The sequence below is a fragment of the Maylandia zebra genome, linkage group LG14 (genome assembly GCF_041146795.1).
Source record: "Maylandia zebra isolate NMK-2024a linkage group LG14, Mzebra_GT3a, whole genome shotgun sequence".
Lineage (NCBI taxonomy): Eukaryota > Metazoa > Chordata > Actinopteri > Cichliformes > Cichlidae > Maylandia > Maylandia zebra.
The window spans coordinates 34,148,982-34,172,981 of record NC_135180.1 but is presented as its reverse complement, the minus strand read 5'-3'; the positions used below and the strand labels follow the sequence as shown (position 1 = coordinate 34,172,981).

Here is a 24,000-nt window from a genome sequence, read left to right as displayed (position 1 = left end):
AAAGAGAAACTCCATTGTTTCCCCAATTTAATTAGGCCAAGAGAAAATTCATTTTGCATGATCCACAAATGTTCTGTTTTTACACTTATGTAAAAACCTTGCATTCCTATATGGACTTTTACCTGAGCAGTTTGAGAGATTTTGCGCGTGGCGGTGGTGGCGGCGGCCTTTTTCTCGACTTCTCCTTCTCCGTCCCTTGCTTTCTCTATGGTCCACTCCCATGCTAGCATAGCTTTGACGGATTCTTTAATGGGCCAACGATAAATCTCCTTGTCCTGAGAAAAGGAGGTAGAGGGCTTTACAATTAACAACTAAGCTATACTATGAATGCCCATAACAATAATCATGCAAAAATAGTCAAAAGGTCCATGGGTAATGAATACTAATTAAGAAGATCTGGCATCCTCATATTTAATGGAACACAGGGACACTACAAAAGGTTAGATATGATTAAGTGTTCAGAATTTCAAGCTTCAGACTAAAACAAGTGAAAAATCATTACCTTTTCAGAGAATGTTTTGTATGGCCGGAGCATCGGGTGAGTCTTAGCATTCTCATCTAGCACCTCTCCATACGTCCAGTTGTTCTGAATCTGAAAAATGATTTAAGCAATTATTACAAATAATACTTTAAAAAACATTATTGCTTACATTATTCCCTTATTACTGACCTTTTCAAAAGCCCATTTATCATGAGTGTGTTCTGCATACTTGTTGATGAAAGGATCCAGTCTCTCTGGGATGATAGTGCTGAAAATTTAGTCATATTTACTGTTACTCAAATAATCTAATATCTAAACTTAACTTCAGAATGCCACTATGACTTTATAGAAATTACAGTGTAGTTTCATGTAAGATGTTTATATCTTCCTTTTCAGTTACATTCATAACTGCACTTGAAGATTTGAGCAACACTTAAACGCACACACCACACTCCACAGGATGCACTCAGAAGCTGTCCTACAGTTTATACATACATATATATATATATATATATATATATATATATATATATATATATATATAAATATATATAAATATATATATATATATATATATATATATATATACATATATATATATATATATATATATATATATATATATATATATATATATATATATATTCTCTCTCACGATCACTATATATATATATATTTTATTTTATTTTTTTTAACTGCTGTGTGACTGTCTGCTGCTCGTCAAATACATTTTATTGCAATGTTGACCCTTATGGAGTGCCAGGACTGACATAATGAATTAATTAAATACACCATTAAAAAGTTAATTAATTGTGGCAATAATTGATTACAATTGTAAATAAATAAATAATTAATATATAAAATTTAATTAAATATTTATTTAATCAATTATTTCCCATTTTAATGAATTCTTTTCAATTATTGACACATTTAATTAATTATTTAATGGTGTATTTAATTAATTCATTCATTCATTCATTCATTCATTCATTATGGCAGTCCCAGCATTCCATAGACCCTGTGCTAGCTTGCATATGACAAATACAACTGAAACTGGAAACAATCTTTAAAAAATCTGTTCAAATATGTAATTATAACTATCCATCACTGACAAGGTACACGTTGACTCTCTTCCAAAAGCAATAATGCACTAAAATAACATCAAACAGTCTTTCTTTCAGTTCTCACTTGGTGGTCTCTACTGGTTTTGGATCAAAGTTGCCTTCAGCATCCACAGAGGCCTTTTTCTCAGTGTGAGAGGAGTAGCTGGCATCCACATAGTCAGGGGGGATGGCTCCAGCTATAGCACAGAGGCAGGGCATGGCAATCTTGAAGAGCTCTGCATCAAATTTCTAGAATTTAAATTCATATTAGAGAAGCCAAGTTAGTAATTCCTTAACTTAAACGATGTGCACTTATGGAAGGTTAACAACATCTCCCACCTTGTGTGCCAACGATTCGAAGATTCCCCAAAAGAGTTTTCGAGAAAGATGCAGCTCCTCCTCAGAAGTCACCCCAAAATTCGCCCATCCATTTGGCAAGCAGTAGTACTTCCAACAGCGCTCATAGTGATTGGTCAGCAGCTGAAGCAATTCAATTCATATGTGATATAAAAATTAGATTATATAAACAAACAAACAGAACGCTGTTATACAGAAGACTCACCTTGAGAGGCATCTTTGCATATTCATTGAGGATGGGTACGTCAAACACCAGCCGTCTAAGCAAATGCTGCAGCATAGAGGGTCGAAGGTATCTGTGGATATCACCGTAAGTTTAAAACTGTTTGAAAAGGCACGTTTCATCATTCACTTCAAAGTTTGTAATTTGTTGTGAATTTGCCGTTATCATTAGATCTTTCTTGTAAAAGAGATAATGTCTCGAAAACCTCCCCAGGCTGAATAAAGGTTAAACAAATAGAAAATAAAGGCTTCCTTTTTGGAGTTATTCAGCTTGCTTATTTAGCATTTGCTATACAGAGAGGGTTTTTTTAAATACTGACTTGCAGAGGGACATGAGACACTCCTCTATAACATCCCTCTGAGCCTTGGTAAGGGCTCGGCCACGAGACAGGCGATAAATTGTGTGGAGCATGGAGTCGATCATGATGGCCCGGTGGTCTGTTCCAGCAAACAATGGCGCACACTTTGTAAGAAGAGGCAGTACAGCCGAACAGAGGTAGCGGTTCAGAGCCAAGGCCATTTCAGTTGTGCTGAATGCCGCCTAAAATCAGAGAAGACAAAAAACTGCTTAGACTCACTGCATTACCTTAAAGACAGACGGATACATTAACTATATCAAAGGGAATCTATAGCAAATTACATCAATATGCAGACTTTGTACTGAAATCTAGAATTTACAGAAGGAAATTTTATCTGTTAGGTCTGTGCCTTTTTTTTCTCACCGTATCCAGAGAAGCTGCAGCTCTCATGTCAGGCAAGAAGCCAACCTCAAGCACATGAAGCAGGAAGTCCTGGTTATCAATACCGTACACTCTGTCGAGGAAGAGCACCATGGAGGCCTTGTGGTCTGGCACAAAACTGGCAGACATCTTGGGCTCAATAATCTGGCCATCTGTGGTTAGATAGGAAAAAAAACCTTATGAAGTAGGGCGGCACATTTTTTAAATTATTACAAAACATCCCTGTATCAGCATAACTTTTTATCCAACCTTTGCCATATGCTGGAATCTGCACAGGTAAGCTGATTACTCCAACCAGGTCCTCTATAGGCACCAGAGACCTCAGGATGGCCCTGATTCTTAGAGCTTCACCCTTACCCGCTTGGATCAGCTACAAATAAAAAAAATAAATAAATTGTGCTATATGAAACTAACTCCTACAAATCAAACACCCACAGATCCACTCTTCCTGGAGGTTTGAGGGATAGAAATATATTAAAAGCTGCTCTACTTACATGCATCTCTGGGGCACAGCGACCCAGCAGATCAATGAGAGCCGAGTAAAAGGACATGATGGCATTTCCCAGATGCACACGGTTCTCCTCGTGCTGTTCCTCACCACCAAACCTGCCAATCCAGATAATGTTATTTTCTATAAGAAAATTTGTTGTGCTGCTGTGAAACTACACAGTGATTTGTCTAAGCTGTTAGTTGGTGTTATTTTGTCAACAAAAATCGAATTCACTGCCACTGCGCCAGCCCTTACATGAAGCGCCTGTCTTTCTTAACAGTGGGCCCATCTCTTGCCGGATCCTCTGATATCTTGATGGCCTCCTCCATTGCAGCCAGCAGGCCATTACCACCCTCTCCTCTCAGGGCTGGGCCAAAGCACTCAGGGCGACGGATGAGCAGACGCACCACAACGGTGGCATTCTCTTCCACGCTTTCTCCTAAGGGGAGTAGGTTGTAGGAGGAGGTAAATATTAGTGGCGACTACTTACAAATCTCATCATTATAAAATAATCAAAGCCAACCATTAACGAAGACAGCAAAGCGGAGGAAATCCAGGTATCTCTCGCCGCCACAAGGATTCCAGCCAATGTCAGGGTAGCCCTTAGACAAGAGCATTGGACACATCTGCAGTCCACAGCCTGCCAAGTATGTCACCACCTACCTCGTGTGAGTACCAAAAGGAGAGATTATCAGATAACAGTTCCACTATAGCCTTTTTTTAAAAAAATTTTTCTCTCTAACCATTTCCAGTTCCTGCTCTTGTAAAGCCAAGGCCAGCTCGTTATTGTCAATACAGGAGGCTGCAGCCACATCCAGGGGTGTGGATCCACGCATGCCTACATAGGGATATAATCAGTGAGTTTATTCATTCATCACCTGGTATAAAGATCCCAGCACATTAAAACTCATTTAGAAACGTCTTACCTGCATGCTTCAGTGAATTAAATTTTATTATAATTGTTTCATGATTATTCAAAATAAAAAAGATTTAAAAATAAAATCTGTCCATAATAAGCCATACACAGAGTACAGTAAACAGTGTAACAGGGGACTCACCCAAGCCGATGCCGCTGTTCTGCAACAGGTAGCTCAGATGCTCAAACATAGAACGCTGGTTCTGTCGGCTGATACGGCAGAAGTAACACAGGAAACGACAGCAGCTGGTCACCATTTGGGGGAATCGAATCTCCTGGGCAAGAAAAAAACAAACATTTTTCTCAGATGCATAATGTCTGATGTGTGCTGTGTTATAAATTGCAGGCCTGGAAAGTGAAAGGCTTGAAGAAATCACAGTTACCTTCGAATCTCCTCCTCCACCTAACACGTTGACCATCACTTCCATCACAGTCTCATGCATACCCAGAGCTCTCATCAGATTGGGGTGTTGGTAGAACACCTTGTTATTCATGATATTTCTGAAAAAAAAAAAACAGAAGCCATACATCAGTGTTACATTACTTAATAAAATAACATCACATGTTCTATTATTATAACTCAAAATGTAACAAACTAACTCTAAATTCCAAAGTATACACTATTTATCCCCCACACTAACCCAATGCTCTGGATCATAAGCCGCTCCTCTTCAGGACCCATCTGGACGATGAGCAGTGATCGGATCTGTCCCAAACACTCAAGTAGTTCCATGGTGTCCTGAACGGACACGGCATTGATGGCATATGCTTTGGGCAGTGCTCGGATCAGCTCGCCAAGACCGTCGTACAGTCGGTGTAGAAGGCTGAACATCAGTCGCACCAGCTCAGGGTTCTGAACAAAAGACTCCTGAGCCCAGTGGATCATGGTGTGGGAGATCAGCTCCTGAAGGGTGCCTGGGTGAAATGAAGGAAGAGCGTGTTATAAACTCAATTTAACTCTTACCCTAAAGCTAAAAAGAAAATGCAGATCGGGTCCTTCAACTGTTTCACAGGTAATCTAAGTGTTAATCTTACTGGGTTTTGCTTCTTCCTCCACCTCTGGCTTTTCCTCCTCCTCCTTCTTCTTACGGAGGCTTTTAACCTTGTCTACCAGACTAACAAGTCTGCCCCTCAGTGAAGTGTCCACCTCCTCCTCCTCTGGTTCCTCCTCAATATGTATACCTATGGTAAAAATGTGACAACAGCATTAAACACCCATAAACAGCTTTTCACACCTGAAGAAATTCATAATTACACAAAAATGCTCACCACAGTGAAGCAAGAGGTCATTGTGGAATTCTGCCAGTGTTTCCCGCACGTCCTCGGGAACTGGAGAATCTTCATCCTCCAAGTGTTTGAAGTTCGTTAGCATAAGAACCTTAACAGAGAGCACATTATAGCAGCTATATCAGGATATTTTGTGTGTCTTTTGCTATAAATATGGTTCGTTTTGTTGTCGTCTGAACAGCATATGGGAAACTTAACAGTTTATCATCAGATCTCAAGAACTAATAATTAAGTCATCAAGTACATGGTTTGTACTTAATCATTATAATTAATCTTTAAATCCTTAGATCTGATGATAAACTGTTAAGTTACACTGTTCTCAGTGTAAGTTTTTACTTTTCAAAGATGAATATCAACTAAGAAATACCATCTAAATTAATTCAAACCTGGAGCCTATGAGACATTTGTTTAGTGTGATAATATTAGTTATTACCTGGTCCTGTGGAGGCGAGCGGAACTCCCGGGTCTTGCGTGCAGTCTCAGCAGCTGACATGGTGAAGGCTCTCATTAGCTGGTTGTAACGGACACGTTGATTGCTCTTAACATCATGGACAAACTGGTCTGAGAATGCTACAATGGCTTCCACCCTGTGTCTCAGCTCGCAATCGCAGAAGTACTGCAGGAGTGTGCACATCTGAAAGAGCAAGGTGAGACAGGAACATAAGTTCTAATGCTAATAATTTAAAAAAACAAAACAATTTATGATATGAGATCCTCTGACACAATTATCCACATCAGTTGTGAAACTGTAAAGCAGTCATAGTTTAAACATCACAATGACCTGCAGTTTGACAGACTCTGGCAGCGTCATCTGTAGCAGTCCTTCCTCCAGACCCTCGTCTTCCTCCTGTGCTTCTGCTTCCACTGCCTCTGACTCCTTCTCTTCCTCTGCTTTCTCTCCATCTACCTTTCCTCTCTTAGCCTCTTCTTTGTCCTTTTCCTCCTCTTCTCCTTCTTCCTTGGGCTCAGCCTCTTCCTCCCCACCCTCTCGTTTCTCCAGCTCTTTTAGCTCCTCCTCTTCCTCATCCCCAACCCCTTCATCCTCAAGCTCGTCTTCGGCTGCTTCTTCCGATTCCTCCTCCTTCTTTTCCTCAATTTCTCCTTCAGCAGCTCCACCCTCTTCAGCTTCCTCCCCTTCCTTTCCACTGAAAACATTGGGATCGATCATCTTGAGAATGTGCTTGGTGTCATCATCATTGAAGATGCCCATAATAAGCAGTGTACTGATTAGCTTCAAGATTGGGACAAAGTGGAACTCTACACTGCCTCCTACTGGATCCCGCATGGCCTGGCTACCATCCAGCACAGCCTCTCGTAACATGTTAATCGCCTTTGTTTTCAGCTCCTACAGAAGCAAAATAACAAGTAAGTAAAGGCAGAAAACATTTAAGATTTTTGGTTTAATGCACCTTGTCTCCTGTTTCTTACCTGTAGAGGAAAGACAGGACTAATGGTGTACAAATCAGGGTCTGTGCCAACAAAGTTGATGGATGAGAAATGCAGCTTTGGCCGTAAGCAGGTAGTGAGACCAACACCAGGTAAGGAGTGGGCTTTTATTGCATCAGGATAGAGCTTGATGCTGAGGGTCTCTTCGGTCATGGGAACAATGAATTCCCTGTTGGTTCCCAAGCGTGCCCGTTTTGCTGATTCCAGATGAATGCTGATAAGCAGATCATAGAAGCCGCTGCGAAGAGGTCCAGGTAGGTAGGTGTTCTCAATAGCATAGAAAAGCTGGGATTCATCCACATGACTGCATAATGCATGAGCCACTCGGTTGTTCCCAAGTGCGCACACAGCACAGTAGAGCATGAGTGTATGATAGTGGAACTTCATCAGATCCTGACGCTCTGACAGCTCCAGGATATCAATACATCTGTGGAAAAAAAAAGTCAACTTCATTGCATTGTATGCATTATATGATCATGACAAATCTTTTGTAATAACTATATGTTAATCGCTCTATATATTTACCTTCCCTTTCTTAAATCACACTCTCATGATAAAAAAAATGTATTTTTTGGTTTTCAGCTCTCTTAATGCGGAAAAAAGAAAATAGCTTCTTCCTCTGACATCTCTAAATACATCGGGTATAACAAGTAACTGACATTTGCAATGATAAAGTTAAAAGATGTAGGGATTGCTGATCTGCTGCTATCTCAATTATTTATAGCAGGAATGTCATAAATGCTATATGAAAACTCTAAACTTAAGAGTTTTCTGCATCGACATTCTGTTTCTGACCTGTTCTCCTCTGGGATGTGCAGTGCCATCATGATGAGAGGTTCAACACACTCCACCATCCAGCCTAACCGCTCATTTACTTTGCCCAACTCTGGTTTGAGGAAGTGATTTGGCATACGACTCCAGATAACTGGAGTCAGCATCTGGACATCCAGCCTCGGGGGGCACTGAGGGACTGGATTGTTACGTTCACTGTGGAACATCGCAGCTGAGATAGGCATGATGTTCTGATATGAGAGATACAGTAGAGGTGAGCTTACTGTCATTTGAAGGAAAAAATAAATTCAACTAGATTTGAAAAATACAGAAATTCAGATGTGAAGGTACAGGTAAAAAAAATAGTGGTTCATTTTATTAAAAACACCAAACATCATCATTAATAAATGATGGACAACATCTGGTCCAATATTAAAAGAGATAAGTAGGAGAATTGCAATGCAAGATTGGACCGTGCTCCACTCCCAAAGACCACCAACGTGGGTCTGACTTACATTACCATACATTTCTAAATTGGTGACACTTTAAGAAAAGGCAGCTGCAAAAGAGAGTGAAAACCGTTCCATCTGACCTTGAGTTTGCCCAACTCTAGCTGCACCATGTTCTGACTGAACGGCTGAACGAAAACTGCAGGGAAGAGTTTGGTGTTCGGCTCCACCTGACAGAACATAGCGTTGTCACATAGCTCATCAGGATACATTTAAAGCAAAGAATAAAAAACACAGATAAATCTATTTGACTTTCCCTTACCTGGTAGAAAGTATTAATCTCCTTTCCATTTGCCGTAAAAGTCATTAGACCTGTTGCCAGATCAACAAGGCAGCCAATCACCATGTCCTCCTGGCTAAAGCGGGTCTGTTGATTGCTGACCAGGTCCCCTCCCCACACCATGTAACAATTACTGTGCTTCATGCTGCAAAGAATGAGCAAGAAACACGGCTGTAATGAAACTCACTCCAGTTAAACTCATCTGTCTCAATTGAAATACTGCAGCTGATCCAAATTCTTTACAGTAACTAACAAACCAAAAAAAAAGAAGTAGATGTAAGCAAAATAGAACCCTAACTAACTTTGAATTGTATTTTCTTTATTTTATTTTCTGTCATACACTGTGAATATGAATAGAGCTTCAAATAATGAGTTCAGCATATGTAAAAGTAACCTGATGATTGTATTTTCTACAAAATATGAGTTTTTTAAGAATAAGAAATTGTCTGTGAAGGTTCTCAGTCATCCAGGTCATCGTAGTCAAAGGAGCTTGCAAAGAAAAGCGTCTGGACTTCTTTAAGTTGCTTGAAGACGTTTCACCTCTCATCCGTGAAGCTTCTTCAGTTCTAAGGTCAAATGGTGGAGAGTCCCAGATATAAACCTAGTAGGAGTTTCCCCCCACAGAGGGACAAAAGGACCCCCTGATGATCCTCTAATCGCCTGAGCCAAGGTGTGAAACTGGGTGTGGGTCCCAATCAGCCAGAGTTTCGGGTGAGTTCATTGTGAAACCTGGCCCCACCTTATCATGCGAATTCCTGAGGTCAGATGGCCCAGGATGTGAGTGGGCGTTAAGGGGTCTGGGAAGGGATCTCAAAACTGGATTATAGATGGCAGAGAGTTGGTGTCGTAAACCACCGCCTCTGTTCAAAGATGGTCGCTCACAGTGGACATAGATGGCTTCTTTCACTCCTCTTTCAAACCATCTGTCCTCTCCGTCCAAAATGTGAACATTGGCATCCTCGAAAGAGTGTCCTTTATCCTTAAGATGCAGATGGACTGCTGAGTCTTGTCCTGTGGAGGTGGCTCTTCTATGTTGTGCCATGCGCTTGTGAAGTGGCTGTTTGGTTTCTCCAATGTAGAGGTCTGGGCATTCCTCGCTGCACTGTACAGCATACACCACATTGTTATGTCTGCGTTTTGGCGTTTTGTCTTTCGGGTGAACCAGTTTTTGTCTGAGCGTGTTGCTGGGTCTGAAATGCACCGGGATGTCATGCTTGGAGAAAACCCTCCTGAGTTTTTCTGATACACCGGCTACATAGGGGATGACAATGTTGTTGCGTCTGTCCTTCAGTTTCACACCTTGGCTCAGGCGATTAGAGGATCATCAGGGGGTCCTTTTGTCCCTCTGTGGGGGGAAACTCCCACTAGGTTTATATCTGGGACTCTCCACCATTTGACCTTAGAACTGAAGAAGCTTCTCGGATGAGAGGTGAAATGTCTTCAAGCAACTTAAAGAAGTCCAGACGCTTTTCTTTGCAAGCTCCTTTGAATAAGAAATTGACTTTTTGCAGCAGCCAGGCGAGGAAAAGTGGGCAATTAGCATGAGGGGGTCTTAAATAGACACGAGCTTAAACAGATAATGAACTGAGAGGCTGCATCTCAAAGTAAGTAAGATCCATAATTTTTTTTTCACTGTAAAGCATATAAAGCTGCTCTAATGAAGTCCCAGAACAAAAATATGGAGCTGGAAATAAGCTTGATTCATTTAGGTGCAATGCCAAATTAATATGAAGGCATATTTAATTTGTAATTTCTTTGTGTTGTTTGTCTTTACTTCCACAGCATTTAAATAAACAAATCTAGCCTAAATGTCATTAGATTAAATTAAGATTAAATAAATAATACATAAAAAATATATTTATAAGTTTTCCTCAATGATTGGCCAGCAATAATAAAAATTTATGCACGAAAAAAACTAACCTGTCATGTATGTTGCCTCTGTCATCTCCCACTGTGACAGTGACACTGCGGACCTTGGAGAGGTCAAAGTTTTGATCATACATGTGGTAATCAGGAGTGACCCAGCCAACCCAAACACCAGACGGCTCCTGCCCAGCAAAGATCCTCACAGAGTAGTAATACTAAAGACGGGGGAAAAAAGAAGAAATCATATTATTTTATTATCTACAGATTACATGAAAACTTAAAGCCATCATTCAAATTGACAAAATCTCAGGTAATAATATGTGTAACTGTAGCAAATAATAACGTGAATCTCACAGTGGTGGTATTTTGGATGATCTCAGGATCATCTCTGTCATCAGGGACCACGTCTTCCACCAAACGTGGCACCGTTGGAGGAGCAGGAGGAGGGGCAAGAGGTGTCATGGCTGCCTTCTTGGCTTTGGAGAAAAATCTGTTGTCCACGGAAGATAAATAACATTTGGAATTAGTGTTTTTTAAAGGCTTCTAACTGCTTTACAGTTTCAGTGGATTTCATTCTAAAAGAACAAGCCAAATATCACAACTTCAGTTATTGGTATGTAGCACAAATATTCGTAAAATCAAACAAAACAAATAAATATAATAAAACAGAAGGTGATTGAGATTGTTCTGTTTAATTTATATTAAACCAGCAACCATAACAGTCCAGAAGAGTTTCATTATTTTGCAGTGACAAACTGACAAACGTACCCTTTTTTCTTTCCCTTTTCTGACATTGTGTCCTTCTCATTTTCCACGGAGATCTCCTTAGGCACAGAGGGGTCCTTCTTGTCCTCTTCCTGCTCCTTGCGACTGGCAGACTTTTTCAAAACTTCAAACTCTGAGTCAGGTTCTACCACTGCGACTTCCTCCTCAGGTATAGTAAGGGCACGGGTGAGAGGGGTGGTACCTGCCGGGATCTTAAAGGTCTCATGGAACTGCACAGGCATGCTGAGTCTAAGGAACATCATATCAGTGTTGGCATTCTGCGACCCAAACGTCTTGTGCGTCAGCTTCAGACAGGGGGCGCTGTCCACGGTCCCGTCAACACGGGAGACCTAGGAGACAAAAATACAGAAATCACTCATTTTGAAGTTCTAACTTTATTAAACTTTACACATGTCTCTGAATAGTTACCTCAATATGGTTGTGATCAGCAGGCACAGGCCCAAACTGGGGCAAACTTTTACTGAACCACATGGTGATGTCTCGCTTCATATTGATGGCAAAAGGTTCAAATCCTTCCTGCAGGCCACAAATGGCAAAATAGCGCAGGCTGCTGACATCTTGACCAAGATTAATCCTTCCAACCTGAGATAGACCCAGGGTACACACTGGAATAAAACCTGATGGGTAGCATGAAAGGGAAGGAATTAGTTAATAGTTTTTTCAAGCTGCTGCTTATAATGCAAACTGGCACCAGTAACTTTTAGTTATTGGTGCTAATGCTGGTTCTATAAAAAAAACAGTTCTCACCATCCCCAATTTCAATATCTTTGAAAGCCATCTCTGAGCCTGAGTCACTGATCAACATTTCTCCATTGAGTGTGAACATGATGTTCATCTCAGTCAGGTCTATCATACAGCCAACGACATCACCAGACTGCCACTGGCGGCCAAATGGTTCATTGCCAATATGCCATCGCTGGGCCTGGAAGAGGTTACAACAAATAAAATATTACCTATTTCCACAAAAACAGAGACATCATTTCCACCAGCTACAGTGTGCTACAGTAACCTTTTTTAGCTACTGACTAATACATCTTGCCTCAGGTTTACGAAACCTCAACCTTCTCCTAGCTATACAAAAATAATAAAGACAGTGTGATATTTTCTATTCCTACAACTTAAAGAACTTCCCTCCTCAAAATTCAATATTTCTAATAGTTTGAGATCCACGTCACCCATTCAAAAAGATGTGAATGATTTAGAAAACATTTACACAATATAATTTTTTATAGACCAAGTTAACGAGTCTAAATTCGATTTTTAATGTTACCCTAGTGACTAACCTTATTGCCATTAAAGACGTAGGCCAATTCATCTGCTCCCAGTTCAGTGTCAGAGTGGACATTAGGACGTGCCCAGCCCACTCTCATCTCCCCTGTTGAGACTGCCTCAAACTCAAAGTACCACTTTCCTTGGGTGACAGCATACGACTTCTCTGCCCTGAAGATTCGCACCTTGTCCCCACGGGTGTTCTCAAGGCCATGGCCAGCTGCAGTGAAAGGGGGAAAACATGACAGATAAGAATAAGAAAGACAAAAAAGGTGGTGTAAAAAAGATACTGTGCATTTAACTAGCGAACACATGAGGAAAGATTACTTACTGCTCTCCTGATCTGGAGGCTCAATGTTGTAGCCATAGCCAATGAGTGTACGGACAGCGTTGTTAACGCTGTCTCGGTTGGTTTTCTTAGTTCTCTCATCCAGCAGGTTGTAAGGTACCAGACGAGGGTTACGCTTATTAACAATGTCCTGAAAAGTGTAAAAAATGCAGCTTTATATAGAAAAGAAAAAAATATACAATGCATGTGATTGTAAGTGATTGATTGTGTACTTTAAGACAGACAATCCACCAATAAATAAAAGATCCACTAAGGATTGGGAAATCATCACCTGGACAATGCTGTAGGTCCATCCTTGCCGTACTCGGTCCCTCGCCCAAACATTATGCCCATTTTCTGCCAGTTTTTCTACAAGCTGATTCTGGTTTGGTGTCAGCTTGACATGGCTGAGATCAAGCGGGGCAGGCTTGTATCCGTTGCTCATCACATAGCTAACAGAAAGATATGGTTACATTTAGATCTGCATAGTTAAAGTATAAAATTATGACGAAACAATAAGAAATATCTTTTGTTTTCATACGTCTTGGGAAGCTTGATTTTCTTTAGATTCTCCTCCGCTTTCTCATCACCCATACCAACATGGCAACCCAGTGCTAGGAGAGTCCTGCGGGATAATAAAGTAAAGACACAAGTTCACCAATAATGGGACATAAGCGTTTTCCTCTGACCTTTAAATCTCTCAAATCTAACCTGCTACTCACTTGAGCGTCTCAGCAGACATCTGCAGATTGTAGTTCTTCTCTGGTTCAGGCAGACTTTGGAAGTCCACCAGACAGGGGTGGAGTTTCTTGTTGTCATCCCTAAACTGGAGGGAAAAATCATAGTTTTTTTACCCACAGTTTATAAATGTGTGTAAATTTATATATGTATATGTTAGTTCATGCTTTTTTTTGCTTGTGTAAAGCATTTTGAAGCATTTCTAACAGTCATATTAACTTTTAACAGTTAAAAGCTCCAAACCACTTAAAGCTGATGTTGTCAAACCACTAATCTCGTATAGTTGCATCTGTTCTGCAGTGCTGACACCATACTCACAATCCCATAGGTCCAGCCCTGCTCAATACGAGTGATAGCCCAGAGTTCGTGAATATTCTCTGCCAGTTTTTCTCGGATACGTTCCAAGTGGGGTGGCAAGACAATCTATAAATTAAAGGAAAGTCAGAAAACGAAAAGAAACAAAGACATCGAATACTGATTTTAGCTGAGGGGATTTTACCTGAATTGTGTCCACAGGGCAGGGGGTGAAAGATGTGTGAGTGAGGGACAGAGTAGGACCCAGAAGATTGCGCACACCATTAAAGTCATGCTTGTACTCCTTGATATGTTCAATACGCATCCTCTCTCTAGGCAACAAAGCCTCGTAGCATGGCGCATAACCAGGCGGGGGCATGAATTTAAAGTCCCCATGGCGACCACCGAGGAGGAACCGAGCCCTAAGGAGACAAAAACCAAGTGAGTCCAAGTCTTTATCTATACGACAGAGGTTTATATACTACTAAACTCCTTTATGACAATGGTTCATTGATCTTTAGAAAACTCATAATACAGAAAAAAATGATTTTATTTCTGTGCCAGTTCCTGAGCCTGTTTCCCTTCTTGTACTCATCAGTCAATGATGCATAAGCCCCATCTCAGCACTCTAAAGATTTATTACAGACAAATCCTGTAAGAGCTTTTAAGTGACAGGACTCTGAAGATTTTAAAGCTATTATTTGGGAGATTAGACAATAATCTAAAGAAATAAAAGAAAAATAATAATTATTAAAAATATAAAACTGGAGAAATTCTGAAATATAATGCAATAATAATTCTTTTGTTACTTCCCCATTGTATATTATTACACCAATAGTCCAATAATTGAAATTAAATTACAATTTAAAAGGTGACAAACTCATGAAAAACCATTAAATTAGCTTCTGCTTGCATAATTGCATTGCATCAACATGTATCACATGAATTTACTGTTTATCAGTTACATTAATCAACAAAATACAAGTAAATAGTGAAACAGAGGATTACGCTTTATTTGTATGTTAAACTTACTTGACCCCAGCAGAAAAGCTAATAACAGGAAAGAAGAGGCCATCAACATTAAAGTTTTCAAACATTCCCTGAACTGGGTGGCCATTAATACGGAAGGAGATACTGGGCACACTGAGATCCAGACAGCAGCTTACAACATCATCGGCAGCCAGTGTATGTGCACTGGGCGAAGCCACCTGGCGGGCCACAGTACCTGAACAGTAGAGCAGGTAGTAAAGAGGTTGTATTGGTTACAAGAGATTGTAAATCTTCTTTTAAAGAATTTAAGGAAATCTTACCTGACCACAGATGCAGTCCATCAAAGCCATATGAGTAGAGGTCATCTCCCACACCATTACCACCCCAGCCTTCTCCTCCTCCAGGATAGGGGCTATAACCTTCAGTCAAAGCCCAGCCTACCCGCAGGTGACTCGCCTGTGCTGTCACAAAGGCTTCCACATGGTCTACCATCACCTCATAGTACCACTTCTTATACTGTGTTGACCCCTCACATGTACCCAAGAAGATGTTGGGCCTTACACTGAGTACAGAGGAGAAAGTACATTAGCATTAACTTTTATAGACAACAAGGGGAAATAACTAAAAACTAACAACGTGGAAATATTGCAAAACAATGTATATTTGGACACTTGTGCACCTTTAATTTCTGCAATATCCCAGAAACATTAGTGTTAATACTTGTGTCCTTTTATATTTATATTTATCTAATTGTATCTCTATTTCTACACTTCTTTTTATGCTATTCCTTTGTTGTCTGTTGTATTTATGCTGCTATGATAACTCAGTTTCCCTCTGGGATTAATGAAGTTTCCCTGATTCAGATTTTGAAAACAACAGTAGTTCAAGTACCTGGTGACATAGTTTACAATGCTGGTCTGTAGCAAGAGGTCACGACCTGGAAGTAGATTTTCAGTGATGAGGTTCTGGTTGGACCTCACAGCTACACCGTTACACACACAAAGAGAGCGCAAGACATCCAGCACCTAAAGGTAGAAGCATAAACACTTTTATTAACTTAATTATCACTGGATTATCCGCTGGTTAAGATTACTAAAAACAGAACAGCACGAACAAAAAGGATTTTTATGAGTCAGATTCATTCAGACATTTAGGACTGTCTTTACATTATGAGATAAACAGAAAAACTGCTGCCCATGACAGGAGAGAGACAGACACCAGCTAGCTACCACCAACAGGCAAAAATATATTTGCCTGGATTTTGTCTTTGCTTTCTCTTCTACTTTTTTTTCTTTACCAGTTTATAGATCTACTAACTGATGTGATGATGTGATAGCCCACCAATACCTCCTCCACAGGAGATACTGGTAAGAGGAGATAAACTAGTGTCTCCAAAGCACTTTAGCACTGATGTAAAATCAAGCAAACAGGCAGTCCTTCATGCACACACTAATTTCAAAAAGTGCACACTGAGAAAGGATGTCGTGTCTGTGTGTCTACAGACATGCATCTAAATCTTGCATATTTTGATTACATCTGCAAATCCTGACAAGAAACAACAGCAAAACAGATTTAACGTGTTAATGGGAAAATATTCAAATATGAGTGCATATCATATGGAGCTAATTTATTTTCCCTTTCAGTTCCTGGCAGTGAAATATAGCCTACCTTATGGTTCCTTCCATGTTTGTCCAAGAGAGAGATGATGGATTTGATGTGGTTCTCCTGGATGATGTTCAGAACCTCGGGGCTTTCAATTAAGACACAGTACAGCACCTCAAGAATACCTAAAAACAAGGAAAAGGGTTCACATATTTAAATAATATACAGTCTTCAGGCCAGCTGCTGGCTGGCAGAGATAAATAAGGCAACTTGATGCAACTGTTGTTGTGAATTTTTAACCAACTCCTGATCTAGACTGGATGTACTGAATGTAAGGAGACTTGTGTATTTCAGTTATATTGTACTGTATCGAAGGTGTTATTAATCTGAGGATTTTCTAAGTGGAAATAACAAACAACACCCTAGGGCTTAATGCATTAAGCTGTGCCAATTATAAACAGTAGATCCTGCCAAGCCAATTAGTCGAAACACTTGTAATTTGTGGGTGGTGGATGTATGACTGAATGAGTAAGGTGCATTTCAAACCTGAGGAGGCCTCCAGACGGTCCAGCTTGCTGACCAACCAGTCGAGATTGTCACAGAACAATGCACAATTTGATCGGTTACCCCTGATCAGAGAAGCTGTGCAGTGGAGACACAGAGACAAATCATTTTTTCTTTATTCAGCAGAGACCACATGTAATTTGCGGTTTGTGTTTTCAGAGGTCGTACCCAGCAGCTCATAAAGGAGGTTGACAATCTCCTTCCAGGACTCAGCAGCCTCCTCTCCCGCAAATTCAGAAAAGTGGGCAGCAGTGTTGTATACGTTCAGGCGGTCAATGCACTCCAGCACAATGGTTATCATTCCCTGGGGTTGAAAACAAAAACAAAAACATCAGGATTCATAATAATAACCTGAGAGTTTAGGTCACGTTCACATCCATTTAAACTTATTTTGAATAAAAAATAATATTCCCCTTTATTCTGAATATAACACTGAAATTATTTCTTGCACTCATAGAGCAAGAGGTTTGGATGGCAGCATGCTGATTACCTCCTCCTGGAAGAGGTTCTGCCGGTTGCGGAGAGAGCGGAGCTTGGTCTGTTTCTCTTCGTGTTCCAGTTCCTCCTCAGGTGGGCGAAAGTAGAAGATGAGATCCTGAAGAGAGAGGATGACCGACTCCAGAGGAAGTGATCCTGTCCCTGGTGACTTGTTCTTCCCACTGAGGGAGTCCAATCCACTGAAAGAACAAATAAAATTTAATAATAGGTTTATATGACTGCATCCTGCTGCAAAAAAGAGTTTCCACTCATCCACATTTTGAAAACATATAAACTTACTTGATGAACTGCCTGAAGAGGCCTGTGGTGCTGTAAATCATTCGAGCAGCCTGTGACTCTTCAGTCTGAGAGCGGGACACAGTCAAGGCATCGTCCATATGGCCCTCTTGGTGCAGAATAACCTGGAAACATTATTTTCCATTGGTGGTACTTATGTAGGAAAAAAGATTTAAGAACCTTAAAAAGGTTTGCCATTATCAATATTTACTTATTTTCACATTAAACATTAAAGCACACAGATGCAGGTAAACAATACTAAAATCTGACAAATGTCTGGACTGCTGGCAAGCCAGCACCCGGACTCTTCCGCATTGATGGTGCTTTTCCAGATTACAAGCTGTGAATATGCAGTAAAGTAGCTCCATATCATCAAAGATCCAGCCTTTCTAACTGTGTGGTGATAACAAGAAAGATCTTCCACAAGCCAAATTAATCCAGATGTGGAATCCAGGTTTTACAAGAATTTTCACTTTTGATTCGTCCACAGAATAGTCTACCACTTTACCCCAGTCCATTTTAAATGGCCCAGAGAAGATGGAAGTGTTTTTGGATCATGTTCACATGTGGCTTCTTCTTCGTATAATAGATCTTTAACCTGATTTCTGGAAATGTTCCTGAGCTGAGCCTATGCACTGATTTCTATGGCAGAATCATGTCTGTTTTAATGCTGTGCTGCCCAAGGGCCCAAACAAAACAGTCATCCAATACTGATTTTTGGTTTTATCCAGTGTGCACAGATTTCTCCAAATTCTTGGGATCTTTTGATGATATTATGTACTGGGTGTTTGGTATGCAACGACCACAACTGAGAACAGGAAGGCAGCCCAGGGGGTAATTAGCACTGCCCAAAAAATCATTGGCTGCCCTCTCCCACCCCTGGAGGCCATTGCTAGATCCTCCTGTCTCAGGAAAACCAGGGCCATCACAGGTGACCCCTTGCACCCCGCACTCCACATGTTTGACATCACTACCCTCTAGACGCCTCAGGTCAATCAGGTCCCACACCTCTAGGCTCACAACAGTTGGTGTGGAGCACTCACAATTTCATTGCACATTTACAATGACAATAAATGGCTATTCTATTCTTTACATTCTATTCTGTGCTGAGGATGATGAAACATTAAATATATTCACAATTTTAAGTTTAGGAACGTTTTTTTGCAGATTGGTCATTCTGTATCTCTCTAAGATGCTCTTTGACCTGTTGTCAGTTAACATCAGTTGCAAAATGTTAATTTAGCTGTTTCTTTTTCAAAGTAATTACTTTTCCAACCTTTTGTTTTCCATCTGCCAAATCTTTTGAGGTGTGCTGTTATCATCAAATTCAAAATGAGCTCATATTGTTCTTAAAATAACTAGACATTTGACATGTTTTCTGTGTTCTACTGTGAATGAAATATTTTTATATTTGCTAATTATCATGCTTTTATTTATCTTTTACACAGTGTGACAACTTTTTCAGAATTGGGTTTGTATCTCACTTTTATTCCCAGGATAGATCATTACCTTCCTTTTCATCATTCCCAAACGAGCAGCTTTAGCATCCAGGGCAGCATATGTGAGCCACAGGGCTGTAGACACATGCTGGACAAAGCACATGGACTCTCCATACTTAATCTCTGGAATGCCCATCCCCTCAACATCACGCTTCTGAGCCACCTCCACCTTCTCCTGCTCGGGGGGAGAAAAGGACAGTACGTGAGAAAAAAACTGAAGTCAATGAGAGAAGAAATCACGTATATTAACTATGACTATCCAAGTGCACTGAGAAATTCAAATTAAAATGTTGACCTTTGAAGCACGGAAGCAGAAAGCAGACAGTTTGGTGTTCGCCTTCTCGGGATCGACCACCAAGAGGCCCTTTTCCTCATCAAGACACAGGTACCGGCCCGTCGTGATGTGGCGAATACGAAAAGACTGTCCCCACTTCATGTGGCTACCACTCCAACTGCACAAAGTTAAAGAAAAAAACTATAAAGAAGCCAACTAAACTGTTTCATTCACTACTATATTTTGATTTTTGTTGCTCTTCCTTATTCTTACCTTACCCAGCAATTCAACCAACTAATGTGTGTCACATGACTCCCTTGAGGAGATAATCACCTGATTCTGAGGGGTTCCAGCCTCCACAGGGATCGAGCCTGACTGCACACAGTACCGCCTTCATAATGAGCCATCCTGTGGCAGAGTGGGCGCACACATACAGTATGTACATGGTATCACACTAACAAGAAGTTGTTCTACTAAGAGCAACTTAGCGTTCCTATATTCTCACCTGCGCTTTTCTTCTCCTTCCTCTGGTGTAGCGATGGCCAGACATTCGTCCATGTGGCCATGGAAAAGCCTGAGAACATGACCTCCTGTTAAATAACCTGTGTAAAGGAACAAACATCCATTCTGTGTTATGTTTATTTTTACGGGGACAGGGAAGAGACAGAGTTTTTTAAAGCAGGTTTGTACCCTCAGCTAGTTCACAGCCTGAACTAATTGGATTCATGTTCCAAAGAGTCTGCATGAAGGAAGCGTCCACCATGAGATCTCCACTGGCGTAGGACAGATGCTGGGGACAGAAGAGAAGAAGACGATTAAAAAAGACATACTGTGTATATGTTTCCATCATTGTGTAAAACAAGGAGCAGTCGTACCAGGTATCTCTCAGAGGACACACTGACAAGGATGAGGTCATCACCCACCCTGACCTTTTCACCTTCTGACCTTTGTTTAGAAGCTGGATGAATAGTCCACCAACATGCCTCACCTTCAACAAGAGTAAGAAAAAAACAGCTATTTCCAAAAATATAACAGATAACTTGTGTTTGGTAACAACATGCTGATACTGCACAATCACTGCTTATATCCTGTAGCCCAACAACAAAGTGGATATAAACTGCTGACTATTTTTGTCAGTAGCTTTCATGTTGGCAATAACAATAGCACCAGAGAATAATGAGCTAATACCAGGCCTAAAATGTATTCTGCTGCATTTCCCTTACCGGTGGAATCCTCTTGTAAGCCTACATCGAAGGCCAGCTTGTCCGTGAGGGACCGAGATGTAGTCAAACAGCTCAGGTACTGGAGAGATTTTTATAGAGGACATGACTCCAATTAGAGCATTTGAGGACATCTTATACAGGTTTACATTTATTTCTTGCTCATTTCTAGCCTTACCATGCCTGAGTGGTGGTGTCTCAAAAGGATGGCATGACCATACAGTAAAGTGCGGTGACCTCCACCCTGGGACGACTGAGGTGAGAAAAAAAAATACTTAACAGGCCAAATCAACACAAGTGACTGTATACTTTAACAAACACATTGACCTGATGGGGGGAAACAACGACACATTTTTAAAGGTTCAAAGGTCAGAAGAAAAGATTAGAGGCTGGTTGAAACTTTCAATAACTGAAAATGAATGTACTAAAGATCTTTAAGCTCTATTCAGTTAAGCCTGTCCTTTATATTGTCCATTATATGTAGCAACTTTTGTTGAATTCATTGATCCTGTATATGGTGCATAGACTTTTCAGTCAAAGTACACATCCTATTAGGATCAATAATATGTATCTTGTCTTTCAGATGTGTTCAATTTATGTAAACAATATGTCTAGTTTAGTCACAAGTTTATATTAACCAATAGTGACCTGCCCAATTTATTTATTTAAACCCTAATGTCAGTCACCATAGGTTATAGTCTCAAACACAAGCGCAACATTTAACATTTAGGGGTGCTGACAGGAAGATAAGACTAAACCTTTATTAAGGGTTTAGCACCCATAATCCACTGAGATGAGTTAGGGGCAGGTATGTCAAGTGTTAGAATGATGCTAACAGCTCTAAACTGCATTAGCATTAGCACGAGGCTTGGTTAGGACAGGTGTTGTGTTGGCGATTGTGTTGTGGGCCTTATCCCCAAGTGCGTGTGTTAAGAAGGAGCTAGGCCTGTCCGCAGCTCTGGGGTGTCCAATTTCTCCATCCATCCCTGACATATGTTGGTGGGAACCTCTGCTGGGCTGCATGCCATTCTATTCTCATCCTCTTGTTCATCAGTAGGGAAGCCTGGCTCTTCCACATCTTTCAACTCCTGTGAAGCAGGAACTGTCTAGACTAGTCATAATGCAGCTAATAAAAGGCTTGAAATAGTTTCTCTTAAAGCTAGCTTAAGATCATTGCCTCAGCTGTATCAGCTTTCATTCACCTGTCTTATCAAAGATTCAACACTGTTTTTTTGTTTTTTTTTGATGTGCTAACTGATATTTTGATTGTATACTAATCAAAATGGCCCATTGTAGTTAAATTGTGAAAAGCATACTTAACTGGTAATCATCTGAAAATGAAAAAAATACCAAAAACAACCAAAAGTTTCTCTTACAAAAACCTTCAAGGATCAGAATGCCTTGATAGTAAACCCAAGTGTGTACATTTATAGTGAATTAATCTTTTTTATCAATATGATAACATGTTGTGAATAAAAGGAGAACTGGGTTGTGTTATAAAAATGGACCTGTTATGCTCATTTCCAGCTCTTCATTTTTATTGTTTGACTGCTAGAGTGGGCTCACACAGGGCTTTGGTTCAGCCCCTTTTCACCCACTGTTGTAGCTCCTCCACCTTTAAAGCCGCGCTCCCTTTAAGGCAGCTTTCTTCAGATTGTCTGGGTGGTTTTAACAGCATGTGGATGGGGCTTATGTGCTCTTTGCGAGAAGTGTCTGTTTGACATGACCATGTTAAGGATGTCTCCTCTTGCATCATACACATCTAAGTGTAGAAAAAACTCTGACAGACCAGATCCTGAGAATCCTGAGTGTTCTGTTTCCGGGGACTGTCTTTACATACGACCTTATTATTTGAATGTTTGGCCATGTTTAGTATGAGCATCCACAACTGAAGTATGAGGGGGGGAAAAAGAAAAGCATAACAGGTCAATTTTTAAGACTCACAAAGAACAATGATCTAAAACAAATGAGCAACATCAAGCAAGGTAAAATAATAATTATGATGAATGGGCTGCGTTTTGCACAAAATGCAAATGAGTGATGCCTTGTAGCTATGTCTCATATTGTGGGATAGATTGAAGTTTAATTATTAGAAAAAATGCTGTGCTCTATTCTTGCTTCAAAACTGTGGAAAAAAAATCTAATCTTTTCCTAAAACTTTACTTTTTTATGCTTAACAGTGCTGTTTTTAATAGCTCAGCACAGAGACAGTGGACTTGAACTCCACCAGCTGCTAAAAGCTATACACAGGTGTTCATGACAATCACCTACTTATGGTGAGAGCTTAACTGATACAAACCGAGATGTGTAAATGATACAGCACTACGTATTTCATTCACTAGGACACCCACTTGCCAACATGACAGGAACAAGGACAGTTGCCAGGTTGGTTGGGACACACATTACAGGAAATAACACACGTTAACAGACATACCCATTTGTCCAAATCGACTGCCTGCTTTGCAAAGAGCAAGAAGGGAAGGGGAGCGGGTATCAGATGGCAAGTAACAAAATCATAATAAAATAAACACCAAAAATAAGTCCATTGATGGTGGTTATGTAGGCTGAAGGAATTTGGTTCATAATATCTCCAACTGTGAACTTTTTAAATTCATTTTGAAAGCTCCATCTGTGATGGAGCAGAAAAATACCACCTACATATTAAGACAGGACTGGCACGCGCTACTAAACAGTCTGACCCACATAAACTGCAAATTTATTTCTCTCTGTCTAAAACAGAGACATGTCGAGGATCTCTCAGTCTCAGACTGGAAACAAAGTGTTCTGAACCAGGATGTTTTTAAGTACATACAGAACGATGTAGTCAACGGTTTCTTAATTCATATACTGTTAGAAACAGCCAACTTTGCAATAAGGTATAAGGTAAAAATTATTTATCCGTATTAATGTTAGCTGTTGTGCGTCAAGTAAAACAGACTGGAAATTGTTAGAGGGTTGCTGCATCTATTTTGTTGTTAAACTTGGCTGGGTACTTCTTGTTGACATGGTGGAAATAGAGTCAATTTCATATGCAGACTTTCAAAAGTGTTGTCGTTTTTCTTGCCATATAGGTTTGGCAGTAGTGGGAGACGACACAGAAAAGTTATGCTCAACAACTGCACACAACAAATTGCAAACACAATGACGTTAGCAATTCCAGCTGAATGTGACAACTTTTGTCTGGTGACAGTAAG

General features: G+C 40.4%; 1 protein-coding gene across 8 annotated transcripts in view; it reads right to left on the bottom strand.

Annotated features, from left to right (window-relative positions):
* The window catches only part of ryr1b (ryanodine receptor 1b (skeletal)), a 62,505-nt gene that overhangs the window by 26,535 nt on the left and 11,970 nt on the right, over nt 1–24,000 (bottom strand). For all 8 annotated transcript variants that reach the window (XM_076873404.1, XM_012921659.3, XM_012921662.3 and 5 more), the window contains exons 4-55: nt 20,985–21,059; nt 20,810–20,888; nt 20,462–20,574; nt 20,277–20,376; nt 20,092–20,188; nt 19,920–19,994; nt 19,608–19,764; nt 19,323–19,487; nt 17,817–17,938; nt 17,530–17,716; nt 17,208–17,343; nt 17,022–17,117; nt 16,542–16,660; nt 15,765–15,898; nt 15,194–15,435; nt 14,916–15,108; nt 14,089–14,305; nt 13,908–14,012; nt 13,574–13,677; nt 13,393–13,476; nt 13,144–13,303; nt 12,855–13,002; nt 12,538–12,743; nt 12,002–12,176; nt 11,663–11,871; nt 11,237–11,583; nt 10,823–10,958; nt 10,523–10,683; nt 8,585–8,747; nt 8,406–8,492; nt 7,838–8,064; nt 7,025–7,469; nt 6,378–6,941; nt 6,030–6,230; nt 5,579–5,687; nt 5,345–5,491; nt 4,951–5,224; nt 4,693–4,810; nt 4,452–4,584; nt 4,137–4,231; nt 3,917–4,052; nt 3,649–3,832; nt 3,398–3,509; nt 3,153–3,273; nt 2,886–3,055; nt 2,484–2,704; nt 2,147–2,237; nt 1,924–2,064; nt 1,670–1,833; nt 671–749; nt 503–592; nt 123–275 (exon numbers count right to left, since the gene is read on the bottom strand). In XM_076873404.1, coding sequence (XP_076729519.1) covers nt 123–275; nt 503–592; nt 671–749; nt 1,670–1,833; nt 1,924–2,064; nt 2,147–2,237; nt 2,484–2,704; nt 2,886–3,055; nt 3,153–3,273; nt 3,398–3,509; nt 3,649–3,832; nt 3,917–4,052; nt 4,137–4,231; nt 4,452–4,584; nt 4,693–4,810; nt 4,951–5,224; nt 5,345–5,491; nt 5,579–5,687; nt 6,030–6,230; nt 6,378–6,941; nt 7,025–7,469; nt 7,838–8,064; nt 8,406–8,492; nt 8,585–8,747; nt 10,523–10,683; nt 10,823–10,958; nt 11,237–11,583; nt 11,663–11,871; nt 12,002–12,176; nt 12,538–12,743; nt 12,855–13,002; nt 13,144–13,303; nt 13,393–13,476; nt 13,574–13,677; nt 13,908–14,012; nt 14,089–14,305; nt 14,916–15,108; nt 15,194–15,435; nt 15,765–15,898; nt 16,542–16,660; nt 17,022–17,117; nt 17,208–17,343; nt 17,530–17,716; nt 17,817–17,938; nt 19,323–19,487; nt 19,608–19,764; nt 19,920–19,994; nt 20,092–20,188; nt 20,277–20,376; nt 20,462–20,574; nt 20,810–20,888; nt 20,985–21,059 — 8,367 coding nt within the window. The remainder of the gene's footprint in view (nt 1–122; nt 276–502; nt 593–670; nt 750–1,669; nt 1,834–1,923; nt 2,065–2,146; nt 2,238–2,483; nt 2,705–2,885; nt 3,056–3,152; nt 3,274–3,397; nt 3,510–3,648; nt 3,833–3,916; nt 4,053–4,136; nt 4,232–4,451; nt 4,585–4,692; nt 4,811–4,950; nt 5,225–5,344; nt 5,492–5,578; nt 5,688–6,029; nt 6,231–6,377; nt 6,942–7,024; nt 7,470–7,837; nt 8,065–8,405; nt 8,493–8,584; nt 8,748–10,522; nt 10,684–10,822; nt 10,959–11,236; nt 11,584–11,662; nt 11,872–12,001; nt 12,177–12,537; nt 12,744–12,854; nt 13,003–13,143; nt 13,304–13,392; nt 13,477–13,573; nt 13,678–13,907; nt 14,013–14,088; nt 14,306–14,915; nt 15,109–15,193; nt 15,436–15,764; nt 15,899–16,541; nt 16,661–17,021; nt 17,118–17,207; nt 17,344–17,529; nt 17,717–17,816; nt 17,939–19,322; nt 19,488–19,607; nt 19,765–19,919; nt 19,995–20,091; nt 20,189–20,276; nt 20,377–20,461; nt 20,575–20,809; nt 20,889–20,984; nt 21,060–24,000) is intronic.